Genomic DNA, 14,686 nt, shown 5'->3' with positions numbered 1-14,686 from the left:
TACTGAAACGACCTGTGGAGACAAGGCAATAAAATGTGTGGTCCTTGACAGGAAATGAAGGAGTCAGGTATATAAAGTAGTAGTACCATGTCAAAAGCTAATGCATTACAGGAGGAAGGAAAGAATGCAATGCGCTGCATGTTCTTTGAGGCCATCGGAAGCACGTAGTTTTCAGGCGACTGTCAAATTAAGCCAGCTCAATGGAGGAATATTTCTTTGTAGAGCAAAGCATTATTCATTCTGCTTTGAGTCGCTATCAGCCACGACTTATTGATAAGTTCCAACCTCCATTCGCCAGTCATATTACGGAGTGGCATACATGACAAAGCCAAGCTTTAGCTTACCCGCCAAAAAGTTGACTCCGCCACGACCGACCTGACCAAAGCCGGTGCCGTCGTGCCGGTTACTGCCTGGTTGCTGGTATAAAGTAATCAACAGATTAACACTTGCCACAAAAAGAAGCAAAAAAGCAACCTCTGTTTTATCGTCTCATTGCCTCTTTCGTTATAAAATTACTTTAGTCATCTTCGCCCCTGCCCACAAGCAAAAAGCAACTACACATATTTTAGTTAAATAAATGTAGTTTCCTGGTAGTTTACTTTTAGAATGTGCAGTTCCGTGGCATCAGTATGGCAGTATTGGCTGCAATAGAAGAAATGGAAACAGGAGCGGCAACTTCATACAATTTTAGCAGCTAAATACAGAACCTATCTGCACTGCACCCATGAAGTAGTTCAGAACTCATGTGCAGCTTGATCCAGTCGTGCCAATAATGCAATGTAATCACCAAAAATAAAAGCTCCACGCCGAAATGGAATAATTAGTCCCACATAAAAATAATTTTTGACCTGTTCCCAATGATGCCTGTGCACCATGCACCACATGTTTAGTGCACATGTAGGATTATTACACAAATAAATATATGGATCAGATCATAGAATTGTCAACAGGTAACTATCAGATGTGTACTGCCTAGAAACATGGTATCACCATTAAATAAAATGGTCAGAGAGTTTGTAGTATCTTTTAAACTGAAATAGTAATATACCAACTGAAACGTAATTAGATTCTTTACCGAGACTTACTTTTTTGAATTTATCATTGCGAGCGCTGTATGTTCACATAAAAAAATCATAATATGATTGTGTAACTCATTTACAAAATAACTACACAAATCGCATTCTGACTAGGTAGTATTTTACATATTACAGATGAAATACTAGCAAGGTATTAACAGGAAGGACAATATATATGGAACATAATTTGGTTTGATCTCATCTAACAGTTACATCTGAAGCAATGGTGAAGAAGCCAGCTGTAATATTCAAAATTACAGTCTAAATTCATTGCTCTAATCTATGGTACATATGAGGAAAAAAAAGAACGGAAAAACTCACACAAGTTACATGATATGTGTCAAGAAATAGAGGATTTCGCAAGTATGCTCATCTGAATGACAAAATGTACTGACCATGGAGGTAGGATACGGCGCTATAGAAATCACACCACCTATCTGACCTTCTTCAAGAAGTGTACCTTCTCAAACTCTGGGGCGGCATAACTCTTCTCTACCTCCCACGCATGATGAGACATCATGTTGAACGATGATTTCACCGCCTTCTCATCAGAGACCTGCCTCGAGAAAGGGATCCGAACAGCGAAGATGCCTTCCTCAGAACGAACGTGCAAGTCAAAACCCAGCCTGTCTACCCAAATCATCTTCACATCCATCGCCTGTCATCATACGCGAGACATTGTTAGTTTTTCTACAGAAAAACAGTTAAAAAGATTTCCAATATGCATATGACATCTAGGGTATACAGAGACCTTAAAAAAACAAAAAACAAAACCTACAACTGGCATATATTTTCTTCTTAAAAAGAACACAAAAAAAGATGCTCCATTTACATCCCTCTTAAATTATTTAACTCACATATTCTGATGCTCATCTTAGTTATACACCATTTTGGTGTGAGGAGAAAATAGCTTATTATGGGTAACTCTCTACATTCACTACCTTTTGTTAATTTCCAAGGAAATGAAAATTGTGTTTCCATTAATCTATCATTAGCTACATTTCCATCCGAGAAGTCAGAAACAAAGTTAGGAACTAACAGAATAAGATCAGTACCTGAATATCCGATTCAGTGTAAATGTTGTATATCCTATGAACATCTTCAGCATGTTCACTGTTCATTTCCTCGACAATGCTTTCAGCAAAATTTCGAAGAGGGTCAGGTTCAGCATCACTGTATTCTGACGGGACAACCCACACGCGGTCCTGAAAGGAAAAGTATGAAGAGAACGTCATAATCTCATTCTTTAGCAAATTCTTAGTGCCAAATTGCGAACAGAATCTCAGTACAAGAAAGATTCATAACATTATTCGTTGATGTAAAACAAAAGCACAATGTACTAAGATGATTGTAGGCTCTTCAATGTGCATCTATCAGTAGAACAAAACAAAATTAACACACAGATTAGTAAATTTATGACATCCTAAAGATGGATCTTAGACCATGTGATGTAATATCAAAAGCAAGTACCAACATATAGGGCAGTTGAGAGAACCTATCTCAATAATTGCACAACCTTAAACTAGCAACATATATCATTTTAATTCTGGAGCATAGAAGAAGGGGAACAAAAGGTATACAATTTTGGTTGTGCAATATGTATTGAAAATGTGGGTTTTGCCAACCTTTTTACATAACAGTTGTATAACTCATATTAACTTAGGTTGCGCAATGCAGAATTTACTCATTAAATTATGTGACGAGTAAGTGGATTATTAGATGAAAACAATATCTTGCTGAAATTTAAAAGTCACTCCAGCTATCATTGGAAGGAAAAACCTGATTAGTATATCTGCTAAGTAAATGCAAGCTGTTTATTAATTTAACAATTAGAATTAACTATGGAACTAATTTGTCAGATCTGGTTTAGGCTAACTATCCTGTAACTTTTTCCAACAATTCAGAGAGCAATAATAAGGATAAACTGATTGCTATTAGTGCTGATATGAAGAAGCCTTTTTTTTTAGAAAATGCAAAAGCTTTGCGTCTTGATGCATTAAAGATATAAGAGTTCATGGAACACGCAGAAGACTTAGGCCAAGACCAGTAACAGCATCCAGCTGATGGGGGAGGGGGGAAGGGGGGTGGTCGATTGCACCATGGCCAGGCTCGTGCCAGGTCTGTCTGCAAATGTGCAGCCACAGAAGAAGCCTGGCAGCTTTAGTGGACAGAATTATCAGCTATCACATCTCCCATCCACTTCTGGTGGAAAGTGAGGACGTTATGCATCACTCAGATAATGTTCTATCTGGCACATTGTTTGACACCAGAAAAACAACTGCACCAGCGCTAGAGAGCAGTTAAGGAGTTGGAGAAGAGGCATTCTTCTGCTGAACATGAGCTTCCATTAGTGGAGCCATGCCACAATGTGGAGCAGGTCCTTGACATCCAGGTTATGTCCAAGGACATGAACCTATATGATCCACCTTCCAGTTTAGTTTCAGGTCTACCTGATTTTGGTCAAGCTTCCTACCAGTTGAAGAGATATTGGGACTGCCTTGAGGCTTAGGCCCGAGATGGTTGCCATCACCGACGTAAGGCCATCCCACACAAGTGGGCTAGAGGGCAGTAGACTGACAGAAACTTAGGTTGGGCGTAGGTGCAGGACCGAGGCGCGGTCCTGAGCATGGCAGTGGTCATTGGAGACGTGACAAAGGGTGTCATGGACTAACCCAAGACAGAGGCATCACTCAAGTAGGGGCATCAGGTGCTGACTCGGTTAAGGATGCACAGGTGAGGATGTAGGAGTCGTATGGTCTCTACAATCTGTGGCAACACATGCAGATTAAAGACGTCTTTTAAAAAAGGAAAATCGGAAGCATGTAAATTCATAGTCCAGTGACCACACAGGTACAACTTCACTAATATCAGATCAGAATATCATGAAGACAAGATACTAGAAGAAAATGATTTGTCCTACCTCAGTGAAATCTTCCATGTGCAAGATCCGGTCTACAGATATTAAATACAAACGATCTTCATCTATCTCCTCCCCAAATTTCCTTTCCCACCTAGTAGAAAGCTTCTGCATTTTTAATTCAGCACATTACAAACCATTAGTCCAACTACACTCGGGAACTGAATCATCTGTAGCTTAAAATGAATTGATTTCGAGAGAAAAAAACGATACATATTCCAAAGAAAATTGATGCTAACTTATTGAAGGGAAGAGATAGGAATCACGAGCAAACACTGTAGTTTAATTCGCTCAGTCCAATATTCCATAACATTATCATGCCCAAGACAATAAAACAGCCTGTACTTCTGAGTAGACAATTCCAGTTGTAATCAACTGATAGTTCACAAGTCTACTCGCTAATGTGGACACATCCTTAGCAAAACGCTGCATCATATAATATTACCTTCAACTCATATTCATCACTAGGTTTAGTCAAGACACCAAGAAAAGTGCATTGTGGTGTCCTGGCTCCACTTTGCCGAAACTGCAGTCACCAAAAGTAGACAAAATGATGAGTATAAGATGCAGACGATCTGAGCCACAATAAGCAAAATATATCAACATTAGAATTTGGGTCATATAGGATTTCACACTAATTTTTGACCAAACTCTAATAATAAAATCATTTCTCTTATGATCTACAGAACATATACCAAATCAAGGGTTGAAGTTTGGACCAAAGAACTTACAAACCACAAAGAAGCAAAATAGTAAATGCTTCGAGTGAACACGATAATTGATTCATAAGATCTCAATCAGTAAAGTTGTTTGAAATTCAGCCATTGGTAAAATAAAGAGATAACTTCCAATACTGAAGTAAAATAAGACGATCCAATTCAACAAAACTGTACTATTACCAATAGCACCGATTATTTGCCCACAGTTCAATATATCAACAAATGGAATCTCAAAATTCAATTGCTCTACAAGTGCAACAAAACCAAAATTGAAAAGTCAACACCAATGTCAACCAAAGAGCACTCAAAAATCAAGTCTTCATCACATAGTGCAGGAAACTGCACACCCTAAATGTTGCGGACTACCAGGAGGGAATCCAAACATAGGAAGATTAAGAGTCTCTTCGGAAGGATTAAAGGAGTCTCATCCATCCCTTAGGCTGGTCATAGTGGGAGTAACATAGATGTATCATGCATATCATACTACTATATGTTACTACCTTCATAGTGCATGGTATCGTAGTGCGTTCATTTATTGCTTTGCAAGACACATGATACCTTGGGAAATGTTATGTTACCGGTATCATATTATGATACTAGTAACTACCTCTTTCTTCATTTATTGATCGCCACATCACCCAAATGCCTAGGTGGCAATACATGATACTAGCTATGTTACTCCCACTATGACCAGCCTTAGGAGTTCATATTGTGTTAGGAAAGGTCAATGGCCTAAGCATCCACTATACAAAGATGCCATGCATCTATGTTTGAGACAAGTCAGATAACCAAGAAAGAACCAATCTATTTTGTCCTAGTTATTCTCTTGTCTAAACCTATGTCTACCTTATCCCTCGCAGTGATGCCCTTTGGCTATCTTTAGCACGGTAGTTATCCTGTTGTGGGTCAAGGTTGACAACACTAAATGTGAAACATTCTCAACCTAATGAACACATTAGAGTCCAAATTGACAGGGGAAATGCTTAGCCCAAAGCTTTGATAAGGTAGACATCTGTTGAAGATCATCTTCTTGTCTTCCTAATCCACAAAGATTGAAAGAAAAGGTAGTTATCCTGTTGTAGTTAAATTTTCTTTTAACTACACAGTTAAAAGAAAAGGTGTGAGTTGATTCTTCCTAAATCCACAAAGCTTTTTGTCTATTCAAGATCATTTGATCAAGATCAAGTGAATCCAGTGACACGCGTTCATAGATGGTCCTTCTATCTTTCATCCTAGATCACAAGTTGGCTCTGCCATCTCTTGATAATGATAAGTAAACACTACAAAATTCTCTAGAACAGTAATAGAAAGATTATTGCTACTTTGCTACACATATGATCAAGAACTCAGCTATTGGCCATTACCAAGTTAATCACATTTTATCTGTATGTGTCGAAAGTTAGCAAGTTGATCACATTTTGATACCTGATAAGATAATCATAGGGGGAAAGGTCATAGGTGTAGCAGTTCCCTTATGCAAATTGTTCCTACAGTGAAAATTATGCATTCATTTTTGGGTTTGAGTAATTCCATTTTGGAATTTGGATTAGATTGATTTATCTGGATGTTATATTTTACATACATTTACATGATATAGGCTGCGTTTGGCATTGTGATTCTCGTAATCCTGTTTGTCCCGCCCGCTTTTGTCTATTCTATATTTCTATTGTTTGGCTAACCAACTTTTGTCTTTTTTCCTTTGTATCCCACAGCAAATTAGAAAATAAGTTCACTCAGCACAGTTCAGTAACCGCAAACAGAGCCACAATTTGTGACTAATAGGAACTACGTAATGTGGACACCTCAACCTCCAATCCTTTCTCATATAATGACCGAACAACTAGACACCAGAGACATTGAAGAAAATCAATGTAATGTGCCATCATATCAAACTAAAAAAGAGTCTTCCTACAACAGAAAAACAGAAACTCCTCCATTGAAAGGAGGTTTTAATACTTGAGCTGGTTAAGCAGTTTTGACTAAGGGCACATAGCTGCATGTTGAAACTCCTTAAAACTCGATATCCATCGTAAAATGCGACACCAACTACTGAATTCCCTCACCTCGACGTGGAAGCTGGACCGTGCATCCGGTCCGACGACCCCCGCCGTGGCAAGGCAAAGCGCGGGCGCGCCGGCAGCGTCCGCGACAAAGCGAGCGCCGACGCCGAGCGGCCAGCCGTCGGCTCCCACGACGGAGAGCGTCCCGGAAGGCGCGAGCTCCGCCACCGTCCGGGCCACCTCCGCCGCCGAAGGCTGGGCCCGCTGTGCCGGCACCGGCGGGGCGGAGGCCGGTGCCGCCGCGGCAGCCGCCACCAACCGGAGTCCCCGCCTCGCCGCCGAGACGGCGAGCGGCGAAGGCCGTAGGGACGGCTTGTTGGAGACGAGGGTGGCGCGGGAGGGAAGCGGGGAGGAGAGGAGGGAAGGAGATGTCAACGACGGCATGGCGGATTTGGAATTGGAGTACGCTGGAGGCCTGGAGGGTGAGATTTGGTGGGGATTTTGAGGGGTGAGATTTGGTGGATAGGTTTCGTCGAATGTCAATTGTATATTCGTTTGTTCCTTTCTTTTTACATTCAAATGTTCATTTCTTTACCATTCCATTTATTACAAGTACTCCCGACCTCCGGAAGCAAGTGACGTAGATCCAAATCATTCGTATGTTCATTTTTCCGTACATAAGGAATGGATGAGAAATGTGAAAAAATAGCAAATTGAACTCGTAGCATAGCCATAGTCCACTTAAGAGTTTAAAAAAAACAAGAAGTTCGGAACCTAAATGTTTATCACACTTTTTTAGCAAGTAAATTTATATAACCCTATCGTATGTGAAAACGAAGAACACCGGCCAATGAGCCAAAAATACGTGAATGATATCTATCCGCCCACCGTTCGGTGCGCAAGATCGCTGCCTTTCACGCTTGAGCAACAGTTTCCCCTTCTCCCTTGTCCTCTCTTGTAAAAATCTTTTTTGTCATCTACTTATGCGAGACTCATGTGATATCATTGCTGCTGCAGACCGGTGATGTGAGGGCAACCCGCCGATACTACAAGGAGGATGTGGTGGCGTCGTGAGGCCAGGTCACCGGTGTTGTTGCAACTCTGCAAGTAGGGGTGGAGTTACACGTGCAAGTATTGGTTTCACATGATACAATGAATTTTTACTAATCTAAATTTAGAATAGCAAGCTGGTTTTACATATACTAACTAAACACCCATGCGTTGCTATGGATAAAACAAATTGGACTACTCAATAAATTTGGCTAAAAAAACTTTTACATTGTATTAGTGGCACTGTCTATTTAATTACAATTTTGGTGACCAACATTATCAACATGTCAACCTTTTGCAATAGATTTAATTTTTATTTTTATTTCCCAGTCGACCAAAATATGGTCGGGTTCCACTGTCAACTGATAATGGAACAATATGTTTAATTGTTTGCATTAGAAAAATATTGAGAGTTTTTTTGGCAATAAAAAGAGGAGAGGAGGCTCTCTTTTCTTTACAACAAAAGAGGCAACGGACCGCCAATTGGCTCTTTTATAAGAGTAAAGATGCAAAGAGACGCACGGATACATTTTGAAGAATGACACTAATGATGTGGCTGCAAGCGATGACCAACCGTTGGTGTTGCAAGGGGGTAAACAATGATGTTGTACCCCGATGGAGATACACGGTGCTGGAAGCTGCAAGCCATCGACAACGGTGTTGCAAACGCAACGGGTAGAAGTCGCAGATGCTGCTGCTACAGCCTACAAGCTGTGTGACCGGCCACCGGCGACAGTATTGCAAGGCGGAAGTCACTCGATCGATCTTGCAGGGGACGAGGTGGTTTCCGCGGTGTCACCGGTCGACGGCAGCGTCGGTGGCTTCTCTTCCCCGTCCTTTTCTCCGGCCGCGGGGATCGGGTTCGACGGCGATTCTCATCTTCGCCGGTGTGGTGTGGATCGAACCCGTTTTTCTGTGCGACGGTGGGGAGTTGACGGCGTGGTGCATTCCACTTCGTCTTCCACGGCGTTGTGCTGGTTGGTCTAGAGCGCGTTGGCCGAGGGACTCCACCGTGTTGTGCGTCGGCGAGCTCTCGTCTTATGCCGGCTCGTGGACTACGGCCGGATGGGCGTCTCATTGGATCATACTCTCTCTTTGCCTGCAGCATATGTCTCATAGCCTCTCAATTTAGTATTTATGATTGGTGAAAATTTGCAGAGTGCCAATATTGAGCCTTAATTTCAGTAAAAACTTGTCTACGCAGGTTCTGCATCCAGCTGCTGCTTCTGTCAAAAAAAAACAGCAAGGTTCGGGATGTCTATTTCGATGAACTTGTTCCAAAGCTTGTGAACAACGGAAATGATGGTAAATATGGATCAAGTGTAGATAGCTCTCACTTTTAAGCCTTGATTCGCCATTTGCCCTTCGCAAGAAATCAGGCCATGTTCAATTCTTGATTGATTAAATGTTCTGCGGTATTGGCATGCTGTAAACTATAGCCACTAGTCATAATTATCACTTGTGCTTTCCTACCACGTACTCCCTCCGATCCTAAATTGTTGTCGAAATATTACATGTTTCTAGACGTTTTTTAAGAATAGATACATCCATATTTGGGCAAATTTAAGTCAAGCATTTAGAATCAGAGGGAGTAGTTTTTCTTCTTCTTTTGCGGGGGTACCGGCCAGATAGCTCTTCACAACTGTTAACGTGTCACTGTCACCAGTTCATATCCTTGTGAAACATATTTCTGCACCATGAAAATCCATGCAGCATCCTTACGAAACATTAGGATTTCACATACTTCATAACTGAACATCTTTTACCAAATAGGAGTAGTTTTCACTGAACTTCAACTGCCGCAGGCTCTCTCCAAGAGGATCCACTATGGCAAGTTTGTGGCAGAGGCAAAGTTCCAGGAGTCACCTGAAAAGTATAAGCCTGCAATCAGAGAGAATGTAAGAGCACCGCAATTAGTTCCTCCATTCTCCATAGAAATCACAACATGTAGGAGACAGTAAATCTCACTGACAAGCTGCTGTTTCGTGACAATCTTTTATGCAGAACGAGGAGATGCTGACTTAGCCCAAGGTTGAGGAAAAGGTTACTCGCTGTGTGACGACCAAGGCCATGGTGTATGTGCAGAATGTGAACAGTGATGCAGCATTGGCCACGGAGCCGCCCAAGATCAAGCCTCATGCCAATGACCAAGCAAGTGCAAGTGCAGTACCTCATCTGGATTGAGTCTGAGCCCCCATCATTTTTGCATATCTACCTGAAGATACTTCACTCTATGGACATGCAGCAGCTTACCCTGAAATGATTAGGCCCTTTCTTTTTTTCTGATATCATTCAAATTTTCCTTCTAGTAGTTGCAGCTTTGTAGAGTCAGTTTCCTTGGGAACACTTGGTAGTTGCAGCTTCACTGGAGTCAAGCTTGGATGGTTAAGAGTTGAGATCATGCTATCATTACTCTGAATCAGAATTCTGTTACCAGTGTTAATGTTTGATCTTCTGGTACTAGTTCATCATCAGAATTTGTGGGGGGAATCATGCAAAGAAACATTGAAGGTACTAAAACAAGAAACCTTTCCTAAGTGACAAAGATCTAACAGAAGGACCTAACAGAAGTAATATGAACTAAACGGAAGAAAACAAGGCTAAACAACGAATAGTCTAACAGAAGTGTTCATCTCAGTGACAAAAATCTTCAGTCAGCTATTGCTTTAAGTTTTTTCTGCTACTGTTAGGCTAATGTTGCATCCCATTAGAACTGAATAACTTTTTTTTACGCAAAATTAGAACTGAATAACTGATATTGATTTTAGGACAAATCGCACTTGGTAAAAAATGTTTTTGTGTCCTCTAAATTTTGCAGCCAGAGAAGTTTGTCATAGTCATGGTTGGCTGATAGATAAGCCAAGTAGCATTGTAGCAATCGTAATCAAGGGAGTAATATGAAGTTAAGACATAACCATGCATGCACAAGCAACTCATGTATGCATATGCAATCCATCTGAAACAGGATTCGTGTGCATTTTCCATGTTCTAAAAGATGTATCAAGGTTACATAATTCCAAATCTATCATCAACAACATTAAACTTTGTTCCTGTGGATTTTATAATTATGGACATGGATTGTTGTCCTTCATGTTCTATCATTTTGGAATGTCGTTCCTAAGAACCGAAGATGCTATCTGCTCCAGTCCGTAGCGCGACGTACCCCGCCCCCCATGTGGCGCAGGTGGCCCGTCCCCGCCCCAATTGGCCGGTGGTGAGAGTTCTCCATTACATCTACTTATATTGCTATATTTTTCTTTGTTTTGGGTACCCTGGTAGAAGTTTTGGTGCAATGCATGTTTGTAGAATTGTGTTGTGCAGCACTGATTAGTTTCGGATCTGCTCCCGCCCGACGAGTAGCAGATTTTGGGAAGCGGTTAGATATTATGAGAAACTTATCATCATATATATTATTACAGTATCATGTCTCACTTAACTAGTACTACCATCATACTGGGGGCATGAAAGTTTTGTTCTACAATCGGTTCTTTGAAATGACAAAACAACTATTCTTTTGCTGCGGCAAGTAATTTTGTTGCCAATATGGAACAAAAAGCTTCCATTTCCTTGGTAGGTCAAAGTCCAGCATTTGGCTGCAAAACCATGAAAAGTATAAAAGTTCCGAAAAGTTATGGACAAAATAAACATTTTTTTTTGTATATGTTGCATGATCGTGCCCGAAACCCCTCGTAACTGACACATATACAAAAAAACTGTACATGGTGTGAAAATCATGATTGTGTCAATGAGGGTTTTCGGACATGATTGTGCAACATATACAAAAATTTAAATGTTCACTTTGTCCATAGCTTTTCACATCTTTTGATACTTTTCATGGTTTTGACGCTGGAATTGGACCTACCAACGAAACGGAAGCTTCGTGTTCCATAATGGCAAAAGAATTACATGGTTGCAGCAAAGGAACTATTGTTTTGTCATTTCAAAGAAGCGATTGCATAGGAAATAACGAAACTTTTATGCCCTCAGCATGATGGTAATGCTAGTCAGATGAGACACTAAATGCAGTAATAGTATATGTTGAGAAGCTTCTCATGATATATAATTGGTTTCCAAAATCTGCTCCTGCCTGACGAGGAGCGGATTCGAACCCAATCCGCACCGCACTGCACGATTCTACAAACATGCATTGCAGGAAGACTACCAGGATACCCAAAACAAAAATTAACAAAGATAAGTAGATGTGTTAAGTGGAGAAAAACTCTCACTGTCGGCAGATCGGGCAAGCCATCGGCGTGGGCTTAAGTGCCCTTATGACACAATTATTAATTTGATGAGAAGCTCTGCCATGGTTTCCTTTGGAGAGGGCAGGGCGAGGCCAAGGGCGGTCATTGCATGGTGGCGTGGCAAGAGGTGTGCTTCCCTGTCCGGCTGGGTGGTCTTGGTATCCCCAATCTAAGACTGCTAAATGTTGCGCTCAGAGATAAGTGGCTGTGGTTACAGAGAATGGAGAGTGACAGACCCGGGGGAAATTCGAGGTTAGGGTTTCACCCTTGGCCAGTGATATCTTTGAGGCTGGGTTCATGGCTATTGTTCGCGATGGTCAGAGCTCCAGATTTTGGTCCGATTCGTGGATTGATGGTCAGAGTTTTCGAGATCTGGCGCCGATTATCTCTCAGGCTAGGAGGAATCAATTGGAACGCTCTGTGGCTGAGGGGCTTCTGGGGAATACTTGGGTTCAGGATATCAACCCCAATCTCTCAAAGGATGCTATTGCCGAGTTCTTGGCCCTGTGGGATCGGATCAGCCAGTGGCTTCTGGTGGGGGGGGGGGGGGGGGTGAAGACACCTTCAAGTGGCGTTGGACGGCCTCTGGAAAGTTTACGGTTCAGTCGGCCTATAATGCTCTTTTCAAGGGCAGGATGGAACTCCCAGCTTGGGACTTAGCGTGGAATTCCAAGGCACCAACCAGATGCAAATTCTTCATGTGGCTACTCTGTCGCAAGAGGTGCTGGACGGCTGACCGTTTAGAGAGGCATGGGCTCGACCACCCAAATGCTTGCCCGTTCTGCGATCAAGATCCGGAGACTAGTGACCACCTGTTCATGGGATGCTCACTCACCAGACAGGTTTGGTTCGAACTGCTCTATGGGTGGGGCTGCCAGGACTGGATGCCGGCGCATGATGATGCCCTTATCGATTGGTGGTCTGACCGTCCGACTGCGGGCAAGGATAGGAAGAGCTTGGCGACTTCGGTCACGCTTATCTTGTGGTCTATTTGGAAGCATCAGAACAAAGTGGATTTCGACAAAGAGGCGCCTTGCCTATCCAAGTTGTTGTCGTCGCTGAGGAAGGAGAGGTGTGGAAGGCCGCTGGGTTGCTTGGGGGCAATAGATTTGCAAATCTCTCGGGTAGAAGGGTTGAGTGGAGAGACACTGGCTAATCGGCCTTGGCCTTTTGTTTTCGTTGTCTGCCCGTTAATCCAGTTGTAACTACATCGCAGTAACTTTCTTCTTTAATGGATGATACACCTGCTACGGTGTATTGTAGAAAAAAAATTGATTCATTTTCAGTGAGGTCTTGCTCTAGCTTTAGGGGTAATTAGCTCAACTGCCGGGTTCTTGAGAGGAGCAGAGAGATTCTTCACCGGCAACAAAGAACAGAACCTTGAATCAATCCAAGCAAAGAAATTATTATTTTTTGCAGACAGGATATCGAAGGTAGAGGGATCATGGGCAGGTAGGTGATGGGAGGGGATGGTGAAAACCCGAGCAGCAGAGAGCACCTTCACCCGAAAAAAACATAACCATGGATCAATCGGCAAAGCAAAATTTACTTGACAATTAGAAAACTAGACGAGGATATGTTGCGTACCATGGGCGGGCATGGGAGGGATGAGCAACAAATGTTGTTGTCGGTCTCTTATGTGTGTGTTGTTTGCAATTGGTAAAATTCGGAGTACTTCCTCCGTTTCATATTAGTTGTCGCTGATTTGGATGTATATAAACACATTTTGTGCGTGGATACATCCGAATATGCGACAACTAATATGGAACCGAGGGAGTAGTTGCTAAGCGCGAGTTGAAGTAATAAAAGAGCTTTGGCCCTCCAGGACCCGAGGTTGAGCTTGACCATGGCCGAGCCGGCCAAGTAGGCTATCTATGATGAGTCCATGGTGCTAGGAGTAGTAACAAATGTATTCCCTCCGATTCATATTATTTGTCGAAATATTACATGTATCTAGACGCTTTTTAGGCATAGATACATCTATATTTGGGCAAATTTGAGACAATTAATATGGATTGGAGGGAGTAGTGCATTTTAGTGGGGGTGACTAGTTGGCGGAGCACCACAGGGTGCTTACCTGCAGTCAATTCCAACCAACCTTCATTCCCTTCTTTTAACTTCCATTTTTTTTTTCAAGTTTCAGCTGACATGCCCTCTCATGGGCGCATGGCATCAAAGGGGGTAGAGTTGTTGAAGACGTTGCAGGTGGGGTAGCGCCCGACTATCACTCAGAGAGAGCTCATCTCTTGCATTATCTAGTCCAAATCAACCATGAAGATTTCTTCATCTTCCTCAAGCCGGGAGTTGAGTCTCGCTCAGTCCAGCACGCTCTTCCCGACAATGATGGCGTCCACTCACACACCGCGGCTTGATTGCCGCTCCCGGGCCTTCTCTTGGCCTGGCCGATGCCTAAATGGCATTGTGTCCAAGCCTGTGCTTTCTTGTTCCACATTTGGGAGCTTGTTCCTAGTTGCAGCTACCTCTTTTGACATGATGCATGAAGAAACTTTGCTTGGACAGAAAATGATTGGAATTGAAATGGTTTTTTTAAAAGGAAATTACAGCGGGCGAAAGCCAACCTGCACCACATTTTTATTAAAGTTCGGAGTAATTACAGAGATTAAGAATGTACAAGGTTAGAAAAATATTACAATCTCATAGCAAGGTGGGACAACATGAC

At 42.2% G+C, this 14,686-nt stretch overlaps 1 protein-coding gene and 1 long non-coding RNA gene across 2 annotated transcripts; one reads left to right on the top strand and one right to left on the bottom strand.

Moving 5' to 3' along the window:
- Nucleotides 1-1,154: 1,154 nt before the first annotated feature.
- LOC100831263 (glutamyl-tRNA reductase-binding protein, chloroplastic) lies at nucleotides 1,155-7,239 on the bottom strand. Its single transcript, XM_003573569.4, has 5 exons — nucleotides 6,776-7,239; nucleotides 4,439-4,519; nucleotides 3,997-4,101; nucleotides 2,132-2,281; nucleotides 1,155-1,734 (listed from the first exon to the last, which is right to left on the bottom strand). The coding sequence occupies exons 1-5, from the start codon at nucleotides 7,154-7,156 to the stop codon at nucleotides 1,510-1,512; spliced, it is 942 nt and encodes a 313-aa protein (XP_003573617.1). The 5' UTR covers nucleotides 7,157-7,239; the 3' UTR covers nucleotides 1,155-1,509.
- Nucleotides 7,240-8,961: 1,722 nt separating this feature from the next.
- Nucleotides 8,962-10,205, top strand: LOC112271749. The gene is made up of 2 exons (XR_002965073.1): nucleotides 8,962-9,067; nucleotides 9,568-10,205. It is a non-coding gene; the product is annotated as an uncharacterized LOC112271749 (long non-coding RNA).
- Nucleotides 10,206-14,686: the final 4,481 nt, after the last annotated feature.

Source organism: Brachypodium distachyon, chromosome 3 (assembly GCF_000005505.3).
Source record: "Brachypodium distachyon strain Bd21 chromosome 3, Brachypodium_distachyon_v3.0, whole genome shotgun sequence".
Taxonomy (NCBI): domain Eukaryota; kingdom Viridiplantae; phylum Streptophyta; class Magnoliopsida; order Poales; family Poaceae; genus Brachypodium; species Brachypodium distachyon.
This window is presented reverse-complemented; position numbering and strand designations above follow the sequence as displayed.

Bases quoted from the DNA above. Each gene is read 5' to 3' on its own strand.
- LOC100831263 (XM_003573569.4), bottom strand. From the start codon at position 7,156: ATGCCGTCGTTGACATCTCCTTCCCTCCTCTCCTCCCCGCTTCCCTCC. The intron at 4,102-4,438 runs GTAATATTATAT...TTAAAAATGCAG, and splicing joins GTGATGAATATGAGTTGAAG to AAGCTTTCTACTAGGTGGGA. The intron at 2,282-3,996 runs GTAGGACAAATC...TTTTCCTTTCAG, and splicing joins ACATGGAAGATTTCACTGAG to GACCGCGTGTGGGTTGTCCC.